Source organism: Esox lucius, chromosome 12 (assembly GCF_011004845.1).
Source record: "Esox lucius isolate fEsoLuc1 chromosome 12, fEsoLuc1.pri, whole genome shotgun sequence".
Taxonomy (NCBI): Eukaryota; Metazoa; Chordata; class Actinopteri; order Esociformes; family Esocidae; genus Esox; species Esox lucius.
In genome coordinates this window covers 33,039,106-33,059,768 of record NC_047580.1, presented here as the reverse complement: position 1 = coordinate 33,059,768, position 20,663 = coordinate 33,039,106, and the positions used below count along the sequence as shown (strand labels likewise).

General features: G+C 43.3%; 1 protein-coding gene across 1 annotated transcript in view; it reads left to right on the top strand.

Annotated features, from left to right (window-relative positions):
- The window catches only part of kcnc4 (potassium voltage-gated channel, Shaw-related subfamily, member 4), a 30,937-nt gene extending 13,691 nt beyond the window's left edge, over positions 1 to 17,246 (top strand). Inside the window, exons 3-5 of the mRNA XM_010902419.4 lie at positions 2,219 to 3,002; positions 5,341 to 5,571; positions 12,904 to 17,246. Coding sequence (XP_010900721.1) covers positions 2,219 to 3,002; positions 5,341 to 5,571; positions 12,904 to 12,971 — 1,083 coding nt within the window. The 3' untranslated portion in view covers positions 12,972 to 17,246. The remainder of the gene's footprint in view (positions 1 to 2,218; positions 3,003 to 5,340; positions 5,572 to 12,903) is intronic.
- The last annotated feature ends 3,417 nt before the right edge of the window (positions 17,247 to 20,663 follow it).

The following is a 20,663-nucleotide window of genomic DNA, read 5'->3' as shown; positions in this document are numbered from 1 at the left end:
CAGATGTCATTTGACTGTGGTTGATCTCTCAAATCGTATCTCTGGGAAACCTTGGATCCTATTGGCTCTTTATTAACCAACCAAACACAGCAGGGATCATACGTTAAGGGCCAGTGCTAAAGGTTTGAGGGGTTTGTCTCAGACACTTAAGAGTGTTTTCATTTACATTCTAGTCACTTAGCAGACATTCTTATCCATGGTGACTTGCAGGAAGTGCAGCCATTTTAAGATAGCTAGGTGGACAACCCCTCATTGGAATAAATAAAAATCAACGTTAATACAATAAAACTAACAAAAATGTCTTGTCCAAAAGGTACTGTAAGTTTAAGCTTAAAACTTGGCTACAGCCAAACACGTTTTTGGGTCGCTGATCCCTTTGATTCGCTGCACCTACCAATTGGAATAAACTTAAAAAAAAAACTGTAAAACTACATACTTTAGTCATCAAAGTCACTTTTAAACACACAATCAGTAACAGATTTACTGACACCTGTAACTGCTACATATGATGTGCCTGTTCCTGACATATTTTTGTCTTCGCCCACTTGCCGCTGACATGTCTATGTCTGTGTCAGGTCCTGGCTGGGGGCCTCTAGGCATCTCTATGCGCCTGGGGGCCGCAGTCAGGCCCTGACCGCAGAGGTGCCTCTAGGCAACTCTGTGCTGCTGTTTTGGTTGTCACCAATTAGAGGCAGCTGCACTGGGTTGCCTCTAATTGGGGACCTTATTTAAGTTCAGCAGAGCCACGGTGTGGATCATTGTTTGTGCCATTTGTTTTGTGCCTCATTTCACGGTTTGCCTCTCCTTTTGTTATTTTGTGCATAATAAAAGGATGTTTCCCTGTACTCGCTCTGTGCCTTCCTTTAATGGTGACAGTCTGGCTGTGTTGTTTCTACATGCCTACATCTGGCTGTGTTGTTTCTACATGTCTACACCTGACTGTGTTGTTTCTACATGCCTACATATGGCTGTGTTGTTTCTACATGCCTACATCTGGCTGTGTTGTTTCTACATGTCTACATCTGTCTGTATTGTTTCTACATGTCTACATCTGTCTGTATTGTTTCTACATGTCTACATCTGGCTGTGTTGTTTCTACATGCCTACATCTGGCTGTGTTGTTTCTACATGTTTACATCTGGCTGTGTTGTTTCTACATGCCTACATCTGACTGTGTTGTTTCTACATGTCTACATCTGGCTGTGTTGTTTCTACATGCCTACATCTGACTGTGTTGTTTCTACATTGTCTACTACCAGTTCTATGTTTTTATCATATTTGCTGTTGTCCCTCAATTCAATTGAGAAAATGTAGAAAATTGCTGTTGACCACATGTCCCCAAAATGATGGAGCGTGAGAAATTTAGACTAAGCAGATTAGCCAAAAATGTGTTAACTTAGAACAATTTGTAGATTGTATTTTCCAGTTAGACATTATGGACTTTTTTTTGCTGATCAGTGACAAGAACTTCAAATGAAATACATTTTCTTATTGTAACACAATAAAATGTGGAATGGTCCAAGGAACTTCAGAAATACTACAAACGGTCAGTTGTCATGGGAAAATAAGAACTGAACACGAAGTACACCAGTATTTGAAGAGGTTCTAATCTCTAGTTCTATGATGGTTACTGACCCATCATTTAGCAAGTATAAAGCTGGAGCAGCATGGCTACAATAATTCATACTGTAAGCCTGCTATGCAATACTTAGAGTGTCAGCTTAACATTCTGCTTAAAAACTTTTTTTTCAAGCTGCCTCTTGAGCCAAAATCTTTATTGACACTCTTAACTTATAGGTTACTTGGCAACATTGCATCAGGCAGAAAAACAACAAAGTAATTGAGAGGAGACTACAGTTGGTTCTTACTAAAACAAATATATATATATAGGCTACGCTGTGAAAATACATTACCATTCAAATGTTTGTACACACCCGTTCAAGTGAATGGTGTCCAACTTTTGACTGGTAATGTACATGCAATAACCAACAACATATCCACTAAAACCGGCTTTTGGTTGTTTATTAGGACCTCATCCCAGGTTTTACAACACAATTCAAATATTTCACCCTTCCCATCTGAGCGCAAGAGAGCTTATAATGTAAGACTGATGAATTACCACGCGTCATTAATGTCAGCCAGAAAACAGAGACACCTGTCTTTCATCATCTTCTGTAAACATCAGTAAACTGATCTAATGTAATCTGCTGGACCCTAGGTGGTGACCAAGCCTATTCTGACCATAGTGGAGGGGGTCTGCGTGGTCTGGTTCACCTTTGAGTTCTTCGTGCGTGTCGTTTGCTGTCCGAACAAGCTGCTGTTCGCCAAGAACATGCTGAACGTCATCGACTTCGTGGCCATCCTTCCCTTCTACCTGGAGATGGGTCTCAGCGGACTGTCCTCCAAAGCCGCCTCCGACATACTGGGGTTCCTGCGTGTGGTCCGCTTCGTTCGGATTCTCCGGATCTTCAAGCTGACTCGGCACTTTGTGGGCCTGAGGGTCCTGGGCCACACCCTGAAGGCCAGCGTCAACGAGTTCTGCCTCCTCATTGTCTTCCTGGCGTTGGGTGTCCTCATCTTCGCCACCATGATCTACTACGCGGAGCGGATCGGCGCCAAAGCGGATGACCCCCGTGGCTCCAACCACACGGACTTCAAGAACATCCCCATATCCTTCTGGTGGGCCGTGGTGACCATGACGACCCTGGGTTACGGGGATATGTGCCCGAAGACTTGGCTGGGCATGATAGTGGGCTCGCTCTGTGCCCTGGCGGGGGTGCTCACCATCGCCATGCCCGTGCCCGTCATCGTCAACAACTTTGGCATGTACTACTCTCTGGCCATGGCCAAGCAGAAGCTGCCCAAGAAGAAGCGGGCGCACAACCCGAACCCAGATGCTCCCACCACGGACACGGCTTGGTTTGGGAAGTCCAACACCAACTCTCCGACGGAGAGTGACACGTGTCCACTGGCCGCCGAGGAGACAACCAGGAAGCGTTCAGGTAAGACCAAATTCAAATTAGATCCGAATGTACAGTGGGGAGAACAAGTGTTTGATACACTGCCGATTTTGACACTTACAAAGCATGTAGAAGCATTTTATTGCATGACACAAGTATTTGATACATCAGAAAAGCAGAATTTTATATTTGGTACAGAAACCTTTGTTTGCAATTACAGAGATCATACGTTTCCTGTAGTTCTTGACCAGGTTTGCACACACAGCAGCAGGGATTTTGGCCCACTCCTCCATACAGACCTTCTCCAGATCCTTCAGGTTTCGGGGCTGTCGCTGGGCAATACGGACTTTCAGCTCCCTCCAAAATGTTTCTCCACTCCAGGACCTTGAGATGCTTCTTACGGAGCCACTCCTTAGTTGCCCTGGCTGTGTGTTTCGGGTCCTTGTCATGCTGGAAGACCCAGCCATGACCCATCTTCAATGCTCTTACTGAGGGAAGGAAGTTGTTGGCCAAGATCTCACGATACATGACCCCATCCATTCTCCCCTCAATACGGTGCAGTTGTCCTGTCCCCTTTGCAGAAAAGCATCCCCAAAGAATGATGTTTCCATGCTTCACGGTTGGGATGGTGTTCTTGGGGTTGTACTCATCCTTCTTCTTCCTCCAAACACGGCGAGTGGATTTTAGACCAAAAAGCTCTATTTTTGTCTCATCAGACCACATGACCTTCTCCCATTCCTCCTCTGGATCATCCAGATGGTCATTGGCAAACTTCAGAAGGGCCTGGACATGCGCTGGCTTGTGCTGGGGGACCTTGCGTGCGCTGCAGGATTTTAATCCATGATGGCGTAATGTGTTACTAATGGTTTTCTTTGAGACTGTGGTCCCAGCTCTCTTCAGGTCATTGACCAGGTCCTGCCGTGTAGTTCTGGGCTGATCCCTCACCTTCCTCATGCTCTTTGATGCCCCACGAGGTGAGATCTTGCATGGAGCCCCAGACCGAGGGAGATTGACCGTCTTCTTGAACTTCTTCCATTTTCTAATAATTGCGCCAACAGTTGTTGCCATCTCACCAAGCTGCTTGCCTATTGTCCTGTAGCCCATCCCAGCCTTGTGCACGTCTACAATTTTATCCCTGATGTCCTTACACAGCTCTCTGGTCTTGGCCATTGTGGAGAGGTTGGATTATGTTTGATTGAGTGTGTGGACAGGTGTCTTTTATACAGGTAACAAGTTCAAACAGGTGCAGTTAAAACAGGTTATGAGTGGAGAACAGGAGGACTTCTTAAAGAAAAACTAACAGGTCTGTGAGAGACGGAATTCTTACTTGTTGTTAGGTGATCAAACAATCATACAATGTTTTCTGGATTTATGTTTAAGATTCCGTTTCTCACAGTTGAAGTGTACCTATGATAAAAATTACAGACCTCTACATACTTTGTACTTAGGAAAACCTGCAAAATCGGCAGTGTATCAAATACTTGTTCTCCCCACTTTAGATTGGCATTGTTGACACTTGTATCCCTGCATACATATTTCACTGATTAATTTAACACTAATGTTTGTTTTTTTACTGTATTCACATATGATATTGAACATGCTAATCATCTTCCCGGTTTACTGTCCCCAGTAACACAACCTCGTACGTTTGTTTAATCCGGTCAGGTTTGTGTTTGCTCCGCTATGGAAATGCATTCATGTAAGCTTATATCCGGGTCTTAAATAAAAAGATTGCTGCTGTCCAGTAAATTGTATTTAACCGTGGAGAAAATGGCGTTTTCACAGTGAAATTACATTGTGGCTCTGTAGCTCAACCTTTCCTTGTAAGACCCCAGGGGATGTTGAGTAAAAGCTTTGGCATTTTACTGTCAGCCTGTGTCTCCTGCCGAACTGGGTCGTTCCGATGTGCAGTGCCAGGATTAGGTCCTCCTGTATAATGTTATTTATGAATACAATCTCAAATTAGAAACCTCGCTATCCTACTGTCCGACGTGCAGATCCTAACTCTCCATAAGTAAAAACATTGCGTTATTTGGCCTGTTGGGGTCTAGGGGTCTCAACCACTGTGCCCTGGTGCACCAGCAGCTGTTGTAGGAGTCTGATTCCGGCCTACTGCTGTTTCAGCATGTTATACCATCTACCATCTTTCCAGACACTTGCAATGCCAAGGTTGTGGGTTTGATTATAAAAGCATAAAAATGTATGAACTCACTACCGGGTGGTGATCCTTATAAGAGTGTCTGCTAAATGCCTTAAGCATTTATTAGGATCTACAATCAGAAACTGATCCTAGACCAGCGCTCCTGCTCCGAGACGACCCAGGACGAAATACACAAACCAGGCCTGATTGAGCTTTCCTCATCTTCTGTCCTGCCGTTAGACTCCAAGCTGAATGGCGACGCCAACGTGGCCCTGTCATCGGAGGAGGGGTGCAGCCTGACCCAACCCCTGTCCCCCAGTGAGAAATGGCCCCTACGGCATGGCCACAGCCACGGGCGGGAACAAGCCCGGTCGTTCAGGGCGAACAAGACCACCAAGAAAGAGGCGACTTGTTTCCTCCTCACCTCAGGAGACTTCTCCTGCTCTGGGGGGGGGCACACCATTCACACGGGTAGGTCTGTCCCTCTATCTGTCACTCCCTGTCCCTCTACCTCTCTCCCTCACTCTGTCTGTCACTCTCTGTCCCTCTACCTCTCTCCGTCCCTCTACCTCTCTCCGTCCCTCTAGCTCTCTCCCTCACTCTAGCTCTCTCACTCTGTCTGTCACTCTCTGTCCCTCTATCTGTCACTCTCCGTCCCTCTACCTCTCTCCCTCACTCTAGCTCTCTCACTCTCTGTCGCTCTACCTCTCTCTCTCACTCTGTCTGTCACTCTCTGTCACTCTACCTCTCTCCCTCACTCTGTCTGTCTGTCACTCTCTGTCCCTCTACCTCTCTCCCTCACTCTGTCTGTCACACTCTGTCCCTCTACCTCTCTCCCTCACTCTGTCTGTCACTCTCTGTCACTCTACCTCTCTCCCTCACTCTGTCTGTCACTCTCTGTCCCTCTACCTCTCTCCCTCACTCTGTCTGTCACACTCTGTCCCTCTACCTCTCTCCCTCACTCTGTCTGTCACTCTCTGTCCCTCTACCTCTCTCCCCAACTCTGTCTCTCACTCTGTCTCTCACTCTCTGTGTCCTTCACTCTCTGTCTCTTACTATCTCTATTGCTTTCTCTCCTTCTCTCTCTGTCTCTTTCTCTAGCTTACTCTCCTCTGCTTCTCGGAAAGGCTCATCAACAGCAGCTACACGGGTCACAGGTTGAACAGAGGAAAGGGATGGAACTGATAACATTAATGACAAAGACGGCTAGAATCTAGAGGTCAATACGTTGAAACACAGAAAACCCCGGATCCATAAAATCCATTGTGTTCATTGTTCTTATGGCTTTATGACCTCTTATCCACCCTTTTGTCGGCATTAAAACGTCCCATTGAACCACAGTTATTAAGTAATTTTTCTACCAAAGCCTCAGAGGGAAATCAATGCTACAGTAGAGAAGCTTTGCTATAATAATTGCCTCCTCTACCTGTTCTAGCCCGCCTCCTCTATCTGTTCTAGCCCGCCTCCTCTATCTGTTCTAACCCACCTCCTCTTTCTGCTTTAGTCTACCTCCTCCATTTGTTCCAGCCTGCCTCCTCCATTTGTTCCAGCCTGCCTCCTCTCTTTGTTCCAGCCTGCCTCCTCTCTTTGTTCCAGCCTGCCTCCTCTCTTTGTTCCAGCCTGCCTCCTCTCTTTGTTCCAGCCTGCCTCTTCTCTTTGTTCCAGCCTGCCTCTTCTCATTGTTCCAGCCTGCCTCCTTTATCTGTTCCAGCCTGCCTCCTCTATCTGCTTCAGTCTGCCTCCTTTCTTTGTTCTAGCCTGCCTCAGGGCCCAGAGGACAAGGTTTCATTTAATGTTTTAAACACTTGCTCCAATAGGCAGAAAAATGGAATCAGGAACAGACAGTATTTTCAACCTAACTTTTGAAAATGAGGTACTGTATCTATTCCCAGAGTGAGGACTTACAAACAACACTTCAGTTCAGTGCTAGGCACTAACATAACATCAGCAGGCTGTATGTCTATCTCTCTCTCTCTCACTCTCTCTCTCTCTGTCTGTCTTTACCTGTCTTTCTGGTCTTAATTTGATTTAATAGTTTTGATTTAATAGGCTTCATTGGCATAGTATACTTGTATATATTGACAGAGCAACTGGAAAACAAGAAAACGAATTAAAAGATTGAACCAAAATGAATTGCTGGGTAAACATTACACTTATTTTGTAGTCTCTCTTTCACTATCTTTGTCTCTCTCTCTCTCTTTCTTTTTCTCTGTCTGTTTAGGATCCCCTTTTTCCACAGCTAAAAGCAGCAGCTACTTTTCATGGGGTCCACAAAAACCACACGTGACATAATACAGAATACCAGCAGACCAGTGCATTTGAAACAACACGACATTAACAGACACATACTCTTAAAACATGAATGAAAAAGCTAAGCGCTGTGAAAATCTTTCTACAATTAGGATGAAAACACATTGCAGTCCGCTGCTCTGCTTGGTACTTCCATAAACATGGCAACGCGTTGCTCCATCAGTTGTTTTGTATAAACAGACCTTGAGATCTTGCAGTAGGCGCTCTGTTCTACTAACAGCTACGGGGACGTTGACCATGGGTATGATACAATTTCTTTCTCTCACCACCTGTGCAGCGTTTGCGTCTGCGTGTTAATTAGTTTTCAATACATTTGTGTAGCTTCAAAGGCAAACACTTAACCACACAACACAAAGAAACACTCTTTATTTGGGGGGGTTGTATGTTTCAGCGGAAGTAAAACCAACAGTTTGATTTGATTCGGGACCCGTGCAGGTGCTCGACAGAACAGAAAGGGTCTGACAAGGATTCAGAAAAGTCTTCTACAGAATAATTCCCTTCACTGCCAGCAGTCATTCATAGCTATAGTAGATCACACGCACACACATACACACGTGCACACACATACACACAGACAAACAGACACGCGCACACACACACACACCACACACACACGTGCGCATACCCACCATCTGTAGATAAGATTCGGGATGCTAAGGGGAGGAAAATATTTCTTCAGGGAAGTGAAAAATGAATCCATAAAATCCAGATATGGAGTCTTGCTTTCTCTCCAGTCTTGGGGGAATTAGGAGGGCAGGTGATCCGATGCCAGGGGTATCACAGTGTGTGTGAGAGTGTGTGTGTGTGTGTGCGTGCACGTGCGTTAGTTTGTTCAGAGCCCGGTCTCTCGATAGCTGTGGAATCTAGGCGTGTGTACGTTTCACCCATAATTCTTTACTGTGTAAGGACATGATAGCGTTTGGGAACGTTGTAGCAGTTGAGAACGTTCTAGCATTTGACAACCTTGCAACCATGTAAGAACATTGCAGCGTTTGGGAACGTAATGTTGTGTAAGAACGTTGCAGCATTGCAACATTTTGTTAGAACATTCTTGTGTGTGGGAACGTCGTAGTGTGTGAGAACGTTTTAGCATGGGAGAACGTTTTAGCATGTGAGAACGTTTTAGCATGTGAGAGCGTTTTAGCAGGTGAGGATGTTGTTGTAGGATATAACAATGTTGACGTATTTTTTTTCTCCAATAGTAATAGGATCTAATAATATTTCTATGAATTGAAAATGACATGATTGAATTCAGTATTATTAAACCACAATGTAGTAACCCATCAGTCGACCAATCATTAAATCACACTTACCACCAGCGCAAGCCCACATATGGCTCACTTCGCTGAAACCCTAGCTTGGTTTTACATCCTTTCATACTCTCTTATCAAAGGAAATTCACTTTAAGTGTTTTGGCTGAAGCCTTGCCAAGCATGGTGGGAACTGTTGAGTGATGGAGGTTTTAATCAGGTTTTGGAGACGTGAGGAATGTCCAGCGTTTTTGGCCAGTAGAATCGTTCCAGAGCTTAGCAGAGACTGAGAGAGAATTTGGCGTTCATATGTTTGTTGACCTGTTGTGACAGCCAGATTGGATTTTCTTTATTCTGTCTTGCTCCTAGGTCAACTCTGCCTCGGGGGCAGAAAACATTTGTGGTAGCGCTGCCCTCTGAACAAGGGAAACTATCCAGACTCCTGTATTCTGAAGGAGATGCCTTGTGCTCTTCCCCCCCGCATCCTGTCTACCTGCTTGCCAAAACAGACACAGGGAGACAGACAGAAATATCAGACAAACAGACAAGGGGGTGACAGACAGAAATATCAGACAAACATACAAGGGGGAGACAGACAGAAATATCAGACAAACAGAGAAAGACAGACATTTTGACAAGCTGGGAGATGGACAGTCAGACATAAAGACAAACCAACAGAGACAGAGGACATATAGAGAGACAGGCGAGCAGACACAGACAGAAAGAAGGAAACAGCTGTCAGACAGACAGAGCTATATTCAGGATAGTGAGAGGATCATTGGATGGGCAGCTGTAGACTTGCCAGTTTGAATAGATTAACTGTGATCAGATGGGGGAAAGATTTGAATGAGGTTTAATGGAAATCCATCATCACACTATAAAACTACAGTGACCGCTCTGTTTATCTGAACAATTACAATAAAAAAAAAAGGGTTAATCAACCAAATATGTCACATTTTTCAAACGATACCCAACATAATAATACCCAGCCTAACGATACCTGGCCTAAAGATACCCGGATTAATGATACCTGGCCTAAATATACCTGGATTAAAGATACCCAGCCAAATGATACCCAGTCTAAAGGCACTGACTCAAAATATCCAGCTTAAAGATACCCAGACTAAAGATACCCAAGCCTACAGATACCAAGCCTACAGATACCAAGCCTACAGATACCAAGCCTACAGATACCAAGCCTACAGATACCAAGCCTGCAGATACCAAGCCTGCAGATACCAAGCCTACAGATACCAAGCCTACAGATACCAAGCCTACAGATACCAAGCCTAGGGAAAAGGAGAGCGTCTTACGGAGAGGAAAAAATTACAAAGTAAGATAGGGTTGAGTCTGTAAGATAGGGTAGAGGCTGAGAGATAGGGTAGAGGCTGAGAGATAGGGTAGAGGCTGAGAGATAGGGTAGAGGCTGAGAGATAGGGTAGAGGCTATGAGATAGGGTAGAGGCTATGAGATAGGGTAGAGGCTATGAGATAGGGTAGAGGCTCTAAGATAGGGTAGAGGCTGAGAGATAGAGTAGAGGCTGTAAAATAGGGTAGAGGCTATGAGATAGGGTAGAGGCTGAGAGATAGGGTAGAGGCTATGAGATAGGGTAGAGGCTATGAGATAGGGTAAAGGCTCTAAGATAGGGTAGAGGCTGAGAGATAGGGTAGAGGCTGAGAGATAGAGTAGAGGCTATAAGATAGGGTAGAGGCTGTGAGATAGGGTAGAGGCTGAGAGAGAGCGAGGAGACAAGTGAAAATGAGAGAATCATAAACAGAAAGATGCATGAGGAAGAGACAGAGGGAGCAATGGGAGAAAGAGAGGTTGTGTGAAATAATCCAATAGAGAGAAAGTGCCAGGGAGAGAGAGGCAAACAGAGGTGGGGATCTGAGAGAATCAGAGGAGTGTCTAGAGGGGAGGGGAAACTCAATCCCTCAGCTCTGTATCAGGTGGTTCACGGGCTAATGACATCTCAGGCTATTACCAAGGAATATCACACTTGCACTCTCATGTATTAGTGCACATTAGCAGTACGGAGAGACATGAGCCGTGCCCTGTACCACACACTGGGGTTGAGCCCCCAACATAGGGGTCGACAGCAGAGGTCTTCTCTCCAGGCAGCCGGGTGCCATTTGGACCAGCCGCGAGGTTCCTCATTAGGTCAGAAAGTATTGTCTTATACAAGAATACTCAAACGTAATACTCAAAGCTGCCTGTATTACAAGCTACTTACAGTTGGATTCTGTTTGATTACATGGCCTTGACCTACAGACCTGAGATGAAATGCTATTCATAAATCATTTTCTAGTACTTGAATTTGGGCTTGGCTTGAACCAAAAGTATTATAAACAAAGATTTCCCTTTCACGCCCTGGCCACTCCCACCAGAAAACCCTCAATATATTTAAAAGATTTCAAATTGTAATTTAACCAATGTCTTCTCAGCTCTGCTCTCACGGCTGTGTTACACCCATAAAGGAAATGAGTAGTCTAATGCCTCCATGCCTGCATAACAGACAGGAAGCAGGAAACAACTCGCCAACGATACGGCGAAGAAGGAGAGCAATTTGGCAGGAAGCTGTTAAACATTTCAGAGAAGCAACGCTTAGATGGATATAAAGATTAGCAAAGCACCACTGGTTCCTCTCACGGCGTGGTGGATGCAGTCATCAAGACGAGAGTGTGTTCCTGTGCAATATTAAGTGTTTCTGGGAGAAAAATCTCTAAATCAGTTATTCAATCAATTATAACCATTTGGACATTACCATGAGTCCGTGTCCATTTGAACATCCCCAGTCACAGATCCACACGTCTCCTTCCCCATTTAAACCTCATTGGCCTAATGTCCTGTCAATCATCTGCTCATTTCCTCTTGTCCTTAATATGAATGAATTATTATGTGGGGGGGGGGGGGCAATCAACCTTTCAAACACCACTAATGGCTTAATTCAATCAAACCTTTTAGTACGTAGCCTTTAGGGCTAGCTCCGCCCCCTCGCAAGCTTGCATCCTCTTATAGAGCTTTAGGTTCGGCTAGTAGGGCGGTCATTCATTTTTGCCGTACCCATTCCGCCGACGTTGCTTGTTGTGGCGCTTCCAAAAAAAGGTACTGTCTACGAACGAGTCTGCGACAAACGATTCATTCTAAAGATTAGTAACTGCTCAAAAAAACTGAAGTGTGAAATAAAATGCTGTGAAATAAAATGTATGATTGTTTTGTAACCAGACCTTTTTTTATCCATTTATGGAGAAAGAACAATAATTGTAATTGAAATGTATGATCAATCGCAGAGTTGTTTGTTCCTGTTTAAAGTTCCGTATTGCGATAAACTAGCAAAGCTGCCGAAAATTGTATTGGAAACATGGTGGCCATTTGACTCACTCAAGATGTGGAGCAGGTGAGCTCTAGGTCTTCTTCCCATGGTCAAATTAACTTACAGACTGGTCTTGGGTATGCAGTAAATTTACGACCTCCCTCACAAGATAAGCTCACACCTTTCAGTAGTAGAAGTAAAGTCTTCAGTAAAGACACAACATGAGCTTTAGTTTGAATACCAGCCAGAGACGATGGGTTTGGATTCTTAGATGTGCTCTTGCCACAGTCACTGAAAGAAGCAATAAGCAACCGCTAGCAATAATGGGTCTGGCATTAACAATGGGCTGTTGCTACTCACCGAACTACAGGGTCTGGGCGAGGCTCTTGGAGCGCTTGGCTTCTTTTACTCCCAGGCGGCTGTTCAACTTGATTTGGTCTGAGTGGAGAATCCCTTTAGGCATGCCACTTTCAGGTATCCATGTTTCCATTAGCTGCATGGTTTCAGTCAACATCAGGCCCTTAAGTGTCTTTGCTTCCACTGGAGTCTCCCTCTCAATCAGTCAATCAATCAGTCCTTGTTTCTATATGCAAGACAGAGAGCTTTTGGGGCTTCCTTTCGGCCTAAGGCTGAATTTGGGGAGCATCAACCTTTTTGTGTTCCTTTTACCAATGACTTTGATGAAAGCCACTTCATTGACTAAAGTGTACTTACTACTAATGTGTTGGCCCCACCTAGCTATCCTAAGACCAGTGCTCTGACTGAAAGTTGCTGTTGATGAAAGGCTCCGCTAAATGACTAAAATGTCAAATATAATGGCTGGCAGAAGGCTACAGGAAGCATTTTCTTCCCAGCAGTAGATCCCGTTACAGTGTGTAAGCTTGAGTGTTCTGCGTCTTATGTCAATTCTCCTGTGTTTCTCTGTAACAGAGAGCTGTACGGACTTCCTGGCAGCCACTGGAAACTACGCTCAACCAGAAGTCACCACTCTGACCTGAAAAAGCTGATTGGTCAATGAAGGACAAGTGGGCGTGAACCAGGGCACAGCACTGAAGGACACAGGCGGGAGATTCAGCTCCAGGTCCTTTCCTCCTTCTCTAACTGACATGATGTTCTGGATCCTTCTAGACGTTCTGGAACGAGAATCCTTTTCTTTCTGTAAACAGTTCCCAAACTCTGTGGTAGTATCTGAAGCTTTAGGAGGTCTTGTTATGTGGGTGTGAACTCATCTGTTGGTTTCCAAGCATTTTTGCATGTATTGTCTTGCATGATCTAGCACTATATCACGCTGAAGGAAAATAACATAAATGAATGTAAATGTTGGGAGACATCTTAAGTTGAAGAGTGATCTGAATATCTGAAGGAATATTCTCTGTAGTGCTTAGGAGTTGCAAACAACCAACAATATTGCAAAATTGCATTATCCAGAAATTGCTACTATCGAATTTGCTACAATTCTTTAAAACACTAGAAAGTTAGTCATTTTGTCTGAAACTTAAATTAAATATGACATATCTGTGCCGTTTTTAAATTCATGGCCATCTTTAGATTTAATGTTTAATATTATATTCAAATAATAATTTATTTATAACTGACATTCAAAGAAAAAAATAGTAATGAAAATGCCACTGTAGTAGTTGAAATTCTATATTTTTTTTATATCATACTGAAGATGTTCATGAACACAACCAGATTATACTGGGTCCAATAGAACTCAGACATCTTGTTAGAAGACCGTTAGAATGTTATGGTAACGTGACTCCTAAAGGGAGGCAGAGGTTGAAACACTACAAAATAAAAGTACTCAGCTATTAATCAATTCCCATTATCTGGTCATTTATCTCTGAATTATGAACTTATGAACAACGCTGAGAACTTTTGCTTTGTAACTTTTTACACCTCTGATGGCAGGAAGGGGTTTCTAAAAAGGTTTTTCTAGTGTTAAAATATGATACAATTCATAATCCGTTCAATGTTGACGTCCTGAGCCAAAACAACATTTGGCGTTTCTGATTAAATAAAAAAAAAGACTGCCTTTCATCAGTGTAACATGATTGGTAACTAAAATACAACCGAAATGTGTAGCGCTATTGTGTGAAGAAGCATGACTACAACTTACAACCTAAAATCCTTGTGTCAAGTTATCTTACTCCCAATAAAAAAAGAGCCCAAGACAGCTCCAGGTTTGTTTTTATTAAAACATAGCAGAAGGACAGGTTGGTCTCCATCTGGCTTTGTGCCAACTGAGCTATGTTTAAAAGGCAGCCTAGACAACCAGCGAGCACAAGCAGCTGTTTAACTCAGCTTTGAGAGACAACAGGCCATATTCAACCTATAGCATGTGACTATAAAAGCTCACTCTGCCTTCCTCTCACAAACAGTGTCTTGAATATCCTTCCATGACAAATTTTAATAATGCAAGGAAAATGTGTATTTCTTTTTTTTTATTCAAAGGAATAGAGTCAAAGTAGCAGCATTTGACTGTTAAAACCTCTGCTACGGTTCACAAAGTGTCTTCAAATCCTTGTAAAATAGTAAAAAAGAAACAGAGATTAACTAATGAAAAAATTGCAAATGCTGCACTTTGAGGCAAGATGCAAGCAGACTGTAATGCAGAAGGTAGCACGTGACTGAAGTAACTCACACTTGCTTGTCACGAAAGATTAAGTGGTTTGGAAAACTTTGTAAGTAGAAAACATAAGTGCTATTGGCAGTGTTTCATTAATACATTTGCTGGTTGAAGAGGGACCGAGTTGCGGGCGGCCATATTAGAATGAAAAAGACTGTGTCAACACCATTAGTGAATGCACTGTTGAGATCCATATAGCTACATATAACGTGATGTCATTTAACCGTTCCAATTGTGCCTCTGTGATGGAGCTTTTCGTGTAATAGTAACGTATACATGGCTTAGAGTCGTTCCTATAAACGCATATCTTTCTTCTTTCAGATCTTGGCTACTTGAGTTTCCAGGTTGTTTGATAATCTATGTATGTTGCGGGGGGGGGGGGGGTATTTAGCAATATTGCATTCCCAATGGCAGTCTCTTCCTTATTATCGGCCCTGTTAAAAGTAGTTGACAGTGTAAGGAGTAAGACACCACTTGGGATGTAACCAAAGACTGTGTTATTCTTTCATGTGGTGACCTCATGGGAAGTTTCCAGTAAAACGTTTTTTCGGGGGGTTGGTGGGGTCTCTGTTTCATTAATTCACTGTTGATAGAGTTCCAGTGTGTTTAACAAGATTACAGAACTTTTGAAACAGAAATGCAGCCATTTTGCAGCAGTATGAACTTTCTGTTGTGTCTCTCCCTTGTGTACGTCTGCCCACGAGCTTAGCCACATGAAAATGACGTAACTTCACAAATCTTTGTCCAAAAAGAATATAAAAAAAATTGTGAATTCTTCCTTTTTTTGCATTTTTCTTTCAACCATAGTTGCCTTATGTTTATTATAAAGAACATTTTAATCTAAATTCTCAACCCCATTTAAACGTCTTTGACATGATAGTCTGTATATAAAAGCACAGTTGTATGTAGCCACGGACGGTCTGGCTGTTTGGCATTCATTTTTGCGCAAAGGATTGTTGTCTGGCTAATAATCAGACTGGAGTGTTAGTAAAGGGCCAGGGTATCTAAAATGCCAGGGCTGAAATCCAGTCACAGTCTGCCCCTGTATGTAGCACAGTCATGTGACTTTTTACCCAAATCCTGAAGAATTATCATGTACAGAATATATTAACTGCAGAGTTAATATAAATAAATGAAACTATATAAAGATGATTTTATTTTGATAATTTATCTCGTTCTGCCGACTTTGTACAGCTTCCTTTCCCACTTTTCCTGTTATGTTTTAGCAGGGGTGAACAAAGACAGTACAAGGGCCTATGTTGGGTTTCCCAAACCGAATTAGAAGGATTCCAGCATATCTGTGAGACCTGTTCTAAATTTATGGGTTCTCTCGCCTTGAATGAATAGAAGTTGAACAGCTGTTTTTGGAAACAAACGCTGTGAAACGGTCAGATGCTTTGTGTTTAAATCAATACAGTTCATATCTTGTAGGCACGTGTGTCCATGCAGGAATACAAATAAAATCGATTTACCTTACGATAAAAGATGCCCATGTGTTCCACTCTCTTGGCTTTCCTTCATCTGATAGCTGTTTCTGTCCATGTACTGTATGTCCTCGTCCAGTAGCTTTTATATTTTCACCCTTTAATGCTAATGGCCCATGTGACAAAGGAACAGTCTTAGGTTGCTGTGATGATCTGTTGTCAGTGCATGTTTGTTCAGATGAGGCATCGGAATCTGAACCCGTAATGTAACAGCAGAAAGATCCGGCGGAGGCAGGTTTAGCCATAATGTTGCTTTTCTGTTGTTATGGTTATATAAATGTTACCACGGGCCAAAATTTGGCTATGTGAAAAGTGGAAGGCTGTTAATATAAATGTGTGTTAGAGGACCCCCCCCACTATTTAAATGAATAAGGATTTGTGTTGCCAAAACAGTAGTTGGGGTGTTTGGAGAGACTCAATGACTCAATTATGTATTTTATAAATACTTTTTTACACAAGCTGTTACAAAGTGCTTATACTGATACCTAGCCTAAAACCTCACAGAACCAGTAATAACGTTACAGTGGCTAGATAATACTCAGAAGCCTGGGAAGAAACCTAGAGAGGGAACGGTCTCCAATCTCTATGGAGATTTGGGATGACACACTAAAATGTAATGATTAAGGTCAGGCTTCTCTGTTGCTGTTCTTTGTTGGAGTTAGTGAATGGAAAAAAATGTGTAAATAAAGTACATAATATGATTTTGTAGTTTGTCGTTAAATTGTTACACTAATATACTAGTTGACATTTACATTAAATCATCATATTTATTGCATACAAACACAGTTTGCAACATAGCCATAACACTTGCCCACTTTAAAATTCTCAAGCACCTCCTTTTCCCACTGGGCCTTCTGTTTACAAAAAAGGTTAAAAGGGTCAAGTTTGTTAAAAGTGTGATTACATTTTTTGCAAAGTTATTCAATGTTTAGTATCTGTACAATGTTTTCAGTGGTATGCTGTAACAATAGGGGAGCAATTATAAAAAAAGACATTAAAAGTTGGACCAATATCAGAAATTACAATTCTGTGTAAATTGTGGTGAAATGCATAATATCCAATGACTATACAGGAACAGATGGAGGAGGAAACGTCAGGCTGTTTTCCGGATGAAAGTTGACATTCTCACTTAACAAAATAAAAGTGGTTTCCAACTTGAATCAACTGACAGATGTGTGTCTGTAATGTTCCGAATCTGAATCAGAACTGCGTTCATTTGCTAAGTACATTTACACACAACCAATAGTTCACTTGGTGTAAAGGTGCTACTAGTGTTAGGAGACACAGTATGTCTAAAGTCATAATTCACAGTAGGAAACAACAAACACAAAATCCACATAAAGATGCATTTTTAATTACAAAAAAATATATTTTGGATTGGATGCGTAATATGTTGTTTATGTGTGCATAATATATAATATTAGTAAAATCATTATCATATCTCCGCCACGAAAGTCCAAGAGTGAAAGGGACTGGTATGAGATGGGGCATAATGGCACATATAGTCTCTTATGTACAGTGTTTAGCATCCAGAAACCTTCCACCATGTGGTGTCTTATGAACTGAACTTCTAATTAAATAAAACATTTTGACATCAATCTACACACAATATCCCATAATGGTGCTGATCCTTCCCCTGGCCTGTCACATCTCCCTCTGGTGCTGATCCTTCCCCATGGCCTGTCACATCTCCCTCTGGTGCTGATCCTTCCCCTGGCCTGTCACATCTCCCTCTGGTGCTGATCCTTCCCCATGGCCTGTCATATCTCCCTCTGGGGCTGATCCTTCCCCATGGCCTGTCACATCTCCCTCTGGTGCTGATCCTTCCCCATGGCCTGTCACATCTCCCTCTGGTGCTGATCCTTCCCCTGGCCTGTCACATCTCCCTCTGGTGCTGATCCTTCCCCTGGCCTGTCACAGCTTCGGCAATCTACTTCGCCTGGCTTTTTGTTGCCACCGTTTCCCATCCATCTTGAATGCACCCTGGACTGTCCTGTTTCATTACACAGCCCTGGTTCTCATTCCCTAATCATTACAAAGCGCTACAGCAGCCCTTTTCTATATCAGGGGTTACATCTCTTCTGAAGTGCATTGTGTCACTGGAAATTAACCAGTTGTGTTCCTCACATTCCCGCCTGACTCCTTATACTCACTGTGACAGACACACAAAGTGGTTTGATCATCCTTGAAATGTTTCTACAACTTAATTGGAGTCCATCTGTTGCAAATTCAATTAATTTGACATGATTTAAAATGGCATTCACCTCTCCATACAAGGTCGCAGACTTCTGTTGATGCGTACATCTATGGAAGGTTATAGAAAGAAACGCTACAGTTTTGAATGTTCCCAGGAGCACAGTGAAATGGAAGACGTTTAGAACCACCAAGCTTCTTCCTAGAGCTGGCCGTCCTGCAAAACCAAGTAACCGGGCAACAGGGGCCTTGGTCAGGTAGGTGACCAACAACCCAATGGACGCTCTTACAGATCTTTAGAGTATCTCTCCAGAAGGAGAACCATCTGTGCAGCACATCAGCCAGACCTTTATGGTATCTTGATGGAAGACAATCCTGAGTAAATGGCATGTGACATGCCACTTGAAAGACTTGCTGGTCTAATAAGGCCAGCTCGCTGGGCCTCTCATCCTCCACCACTCTCTCTGATGATGTCATCCACCGTTCCAAAACACAGGTGAACTTGTCTGTTGCCCTTTTTATTTCCACCAACATCCTGATTGTTGCTGCCTAATTATGCTTGTTTACACATTACTAACTGTTGACAGTGTTACAATTACATTTTTTTTTTGCTTATGGTTTGGTCTTCCTTCTGGAATTTTGCAAAATGGTTTTGAGTGTATTGTTCGTATGTATATAGAACCATGTAATAAAATAAAAAAGGAACAGTGTGCGACACAGTTTGTCACTCCTCATCACTCCATTTAATTAGCAGTCAATGGATTCAGTCAGTTGTTGTCTTACATGCCCCCACTTACCAAGTGGCTGTCATGGCAACATCGAACAGTTTCCATGGAGAAGTGCTAATCAGTTCTGCGCGCAAGGGCTTTTCAGTTCTGGACACAGCCAGCGCCAGCCAGCCAGGTCACGGGTGTGGTCAGATGGTTTTATCTCCTGGAAGACAGTGGACATGTCCCGGCCTGTGGGTTTTATCTCCTGGATGATGGTGGACATGTCCCGGCCTGTGGGTTTTATCTCCTGGAAGACAGTGGACATGTCCCGTCCTGTGGGTTTTATCTCCTGGAAGACAGTGGACATGTCCCGGCCTGTGGGTTTTATCTCCTGGAAGACGGTGGACATGTCCCGGCCTGTGGGTTTTATCTCCTGGAAGACGGTGGACATGTCCCGGCCTGTGGGTTTTATCTCCTGGAAGACGGTGGACATGTCCCAGCCTGTGGGTTTTATCTCCTGGAAGACGGTGGACATGTCCTAGCTTGTGGGTTTTATCTCCTGGATGACTGTGGACATGTCCCAGCCTGTAATGTTTCATCACCTAAGTAGAGACCAAAAATCACCCTAAAGTATAATAATCGACCATGTGGGCAACATTTTTTACTTAAGGCAACTCCATCACTGCACACATACTAAACTGACCGAGGAGAGTAACAGAAATGCCAGGGAACTTGGAGGAAAGATGCAGTGAGGTAACGAGGGAGGGAACGAAAAAAGTACGGAAATAAGATTTTTCCCATTCATTCTTGCCTGAATTTTCTCCCCTCTTAAATTCTAGATGTCAAATGTAACTCCATGCATGCCCTTTGTGCACATATGCAGAGCTACGCCATAGACACATCTTATTCTCTCCTTTCATCGCTGTCTCTCCTCTTACCTCTATTTCTCACTCATCCGTCTCTCTGTATCATCTCATCTCTGTCTTTATTTCCTAGACTCTCATCTTATCTCATCTCAGTCTCTCTGTCCTCTCATCTCAGTCTCGCTGTCCTCTCATCTCAGTCTCTCTGTCCTCTCATCTCAGTCTCGCTGACCTCTCATCTCAGTCTCGCTGTCCTCTCATCTCAGTCTCGCTGTCCTCTCATCTCAGTCTCGCTGTCCTCTCATCTCAGTCTCTCTGTCCTCTCATCTCAGTCTCTCTGTCCTCTCATCTCAGTCTCGCTGTCCTCTCATCTCAGTCTCTCTGTCCTCTCATCTCAGTCTCTCTGTCCTCTTATCTCAGTCTCTCTGTCCTCTTATCTCAGTCTCTCTGTCCTCTTATCTCTGCCTGTCTTTATAACCTCTCCTGCACTCTCCTCTTATCTCTGTAGCTATTCCAATATTTATTTCTCCAAGATCTGTCTCTCTCTTTTTCACCTCTTTCTTTCTCTCACTCTCTCCTCCTCCACCTCTATCCATGTCTCTGTGCACCTCTCTGTGCACCTCCCTATCCCTCCTCTTTCTGCACCTCCCTATCCCTCCTCTTTCTGCACCACAGTTTGAATGCAGATTCATTTGGATAGCAATTTTCTCTGGTAATTTCCATAGTTAGGGTATAATAAGATGAAATACTTCACAGCAGGGGTGTCAAACTCAATCAAAGCAGGAGCCATATTTAAAAACAAAACAAATCC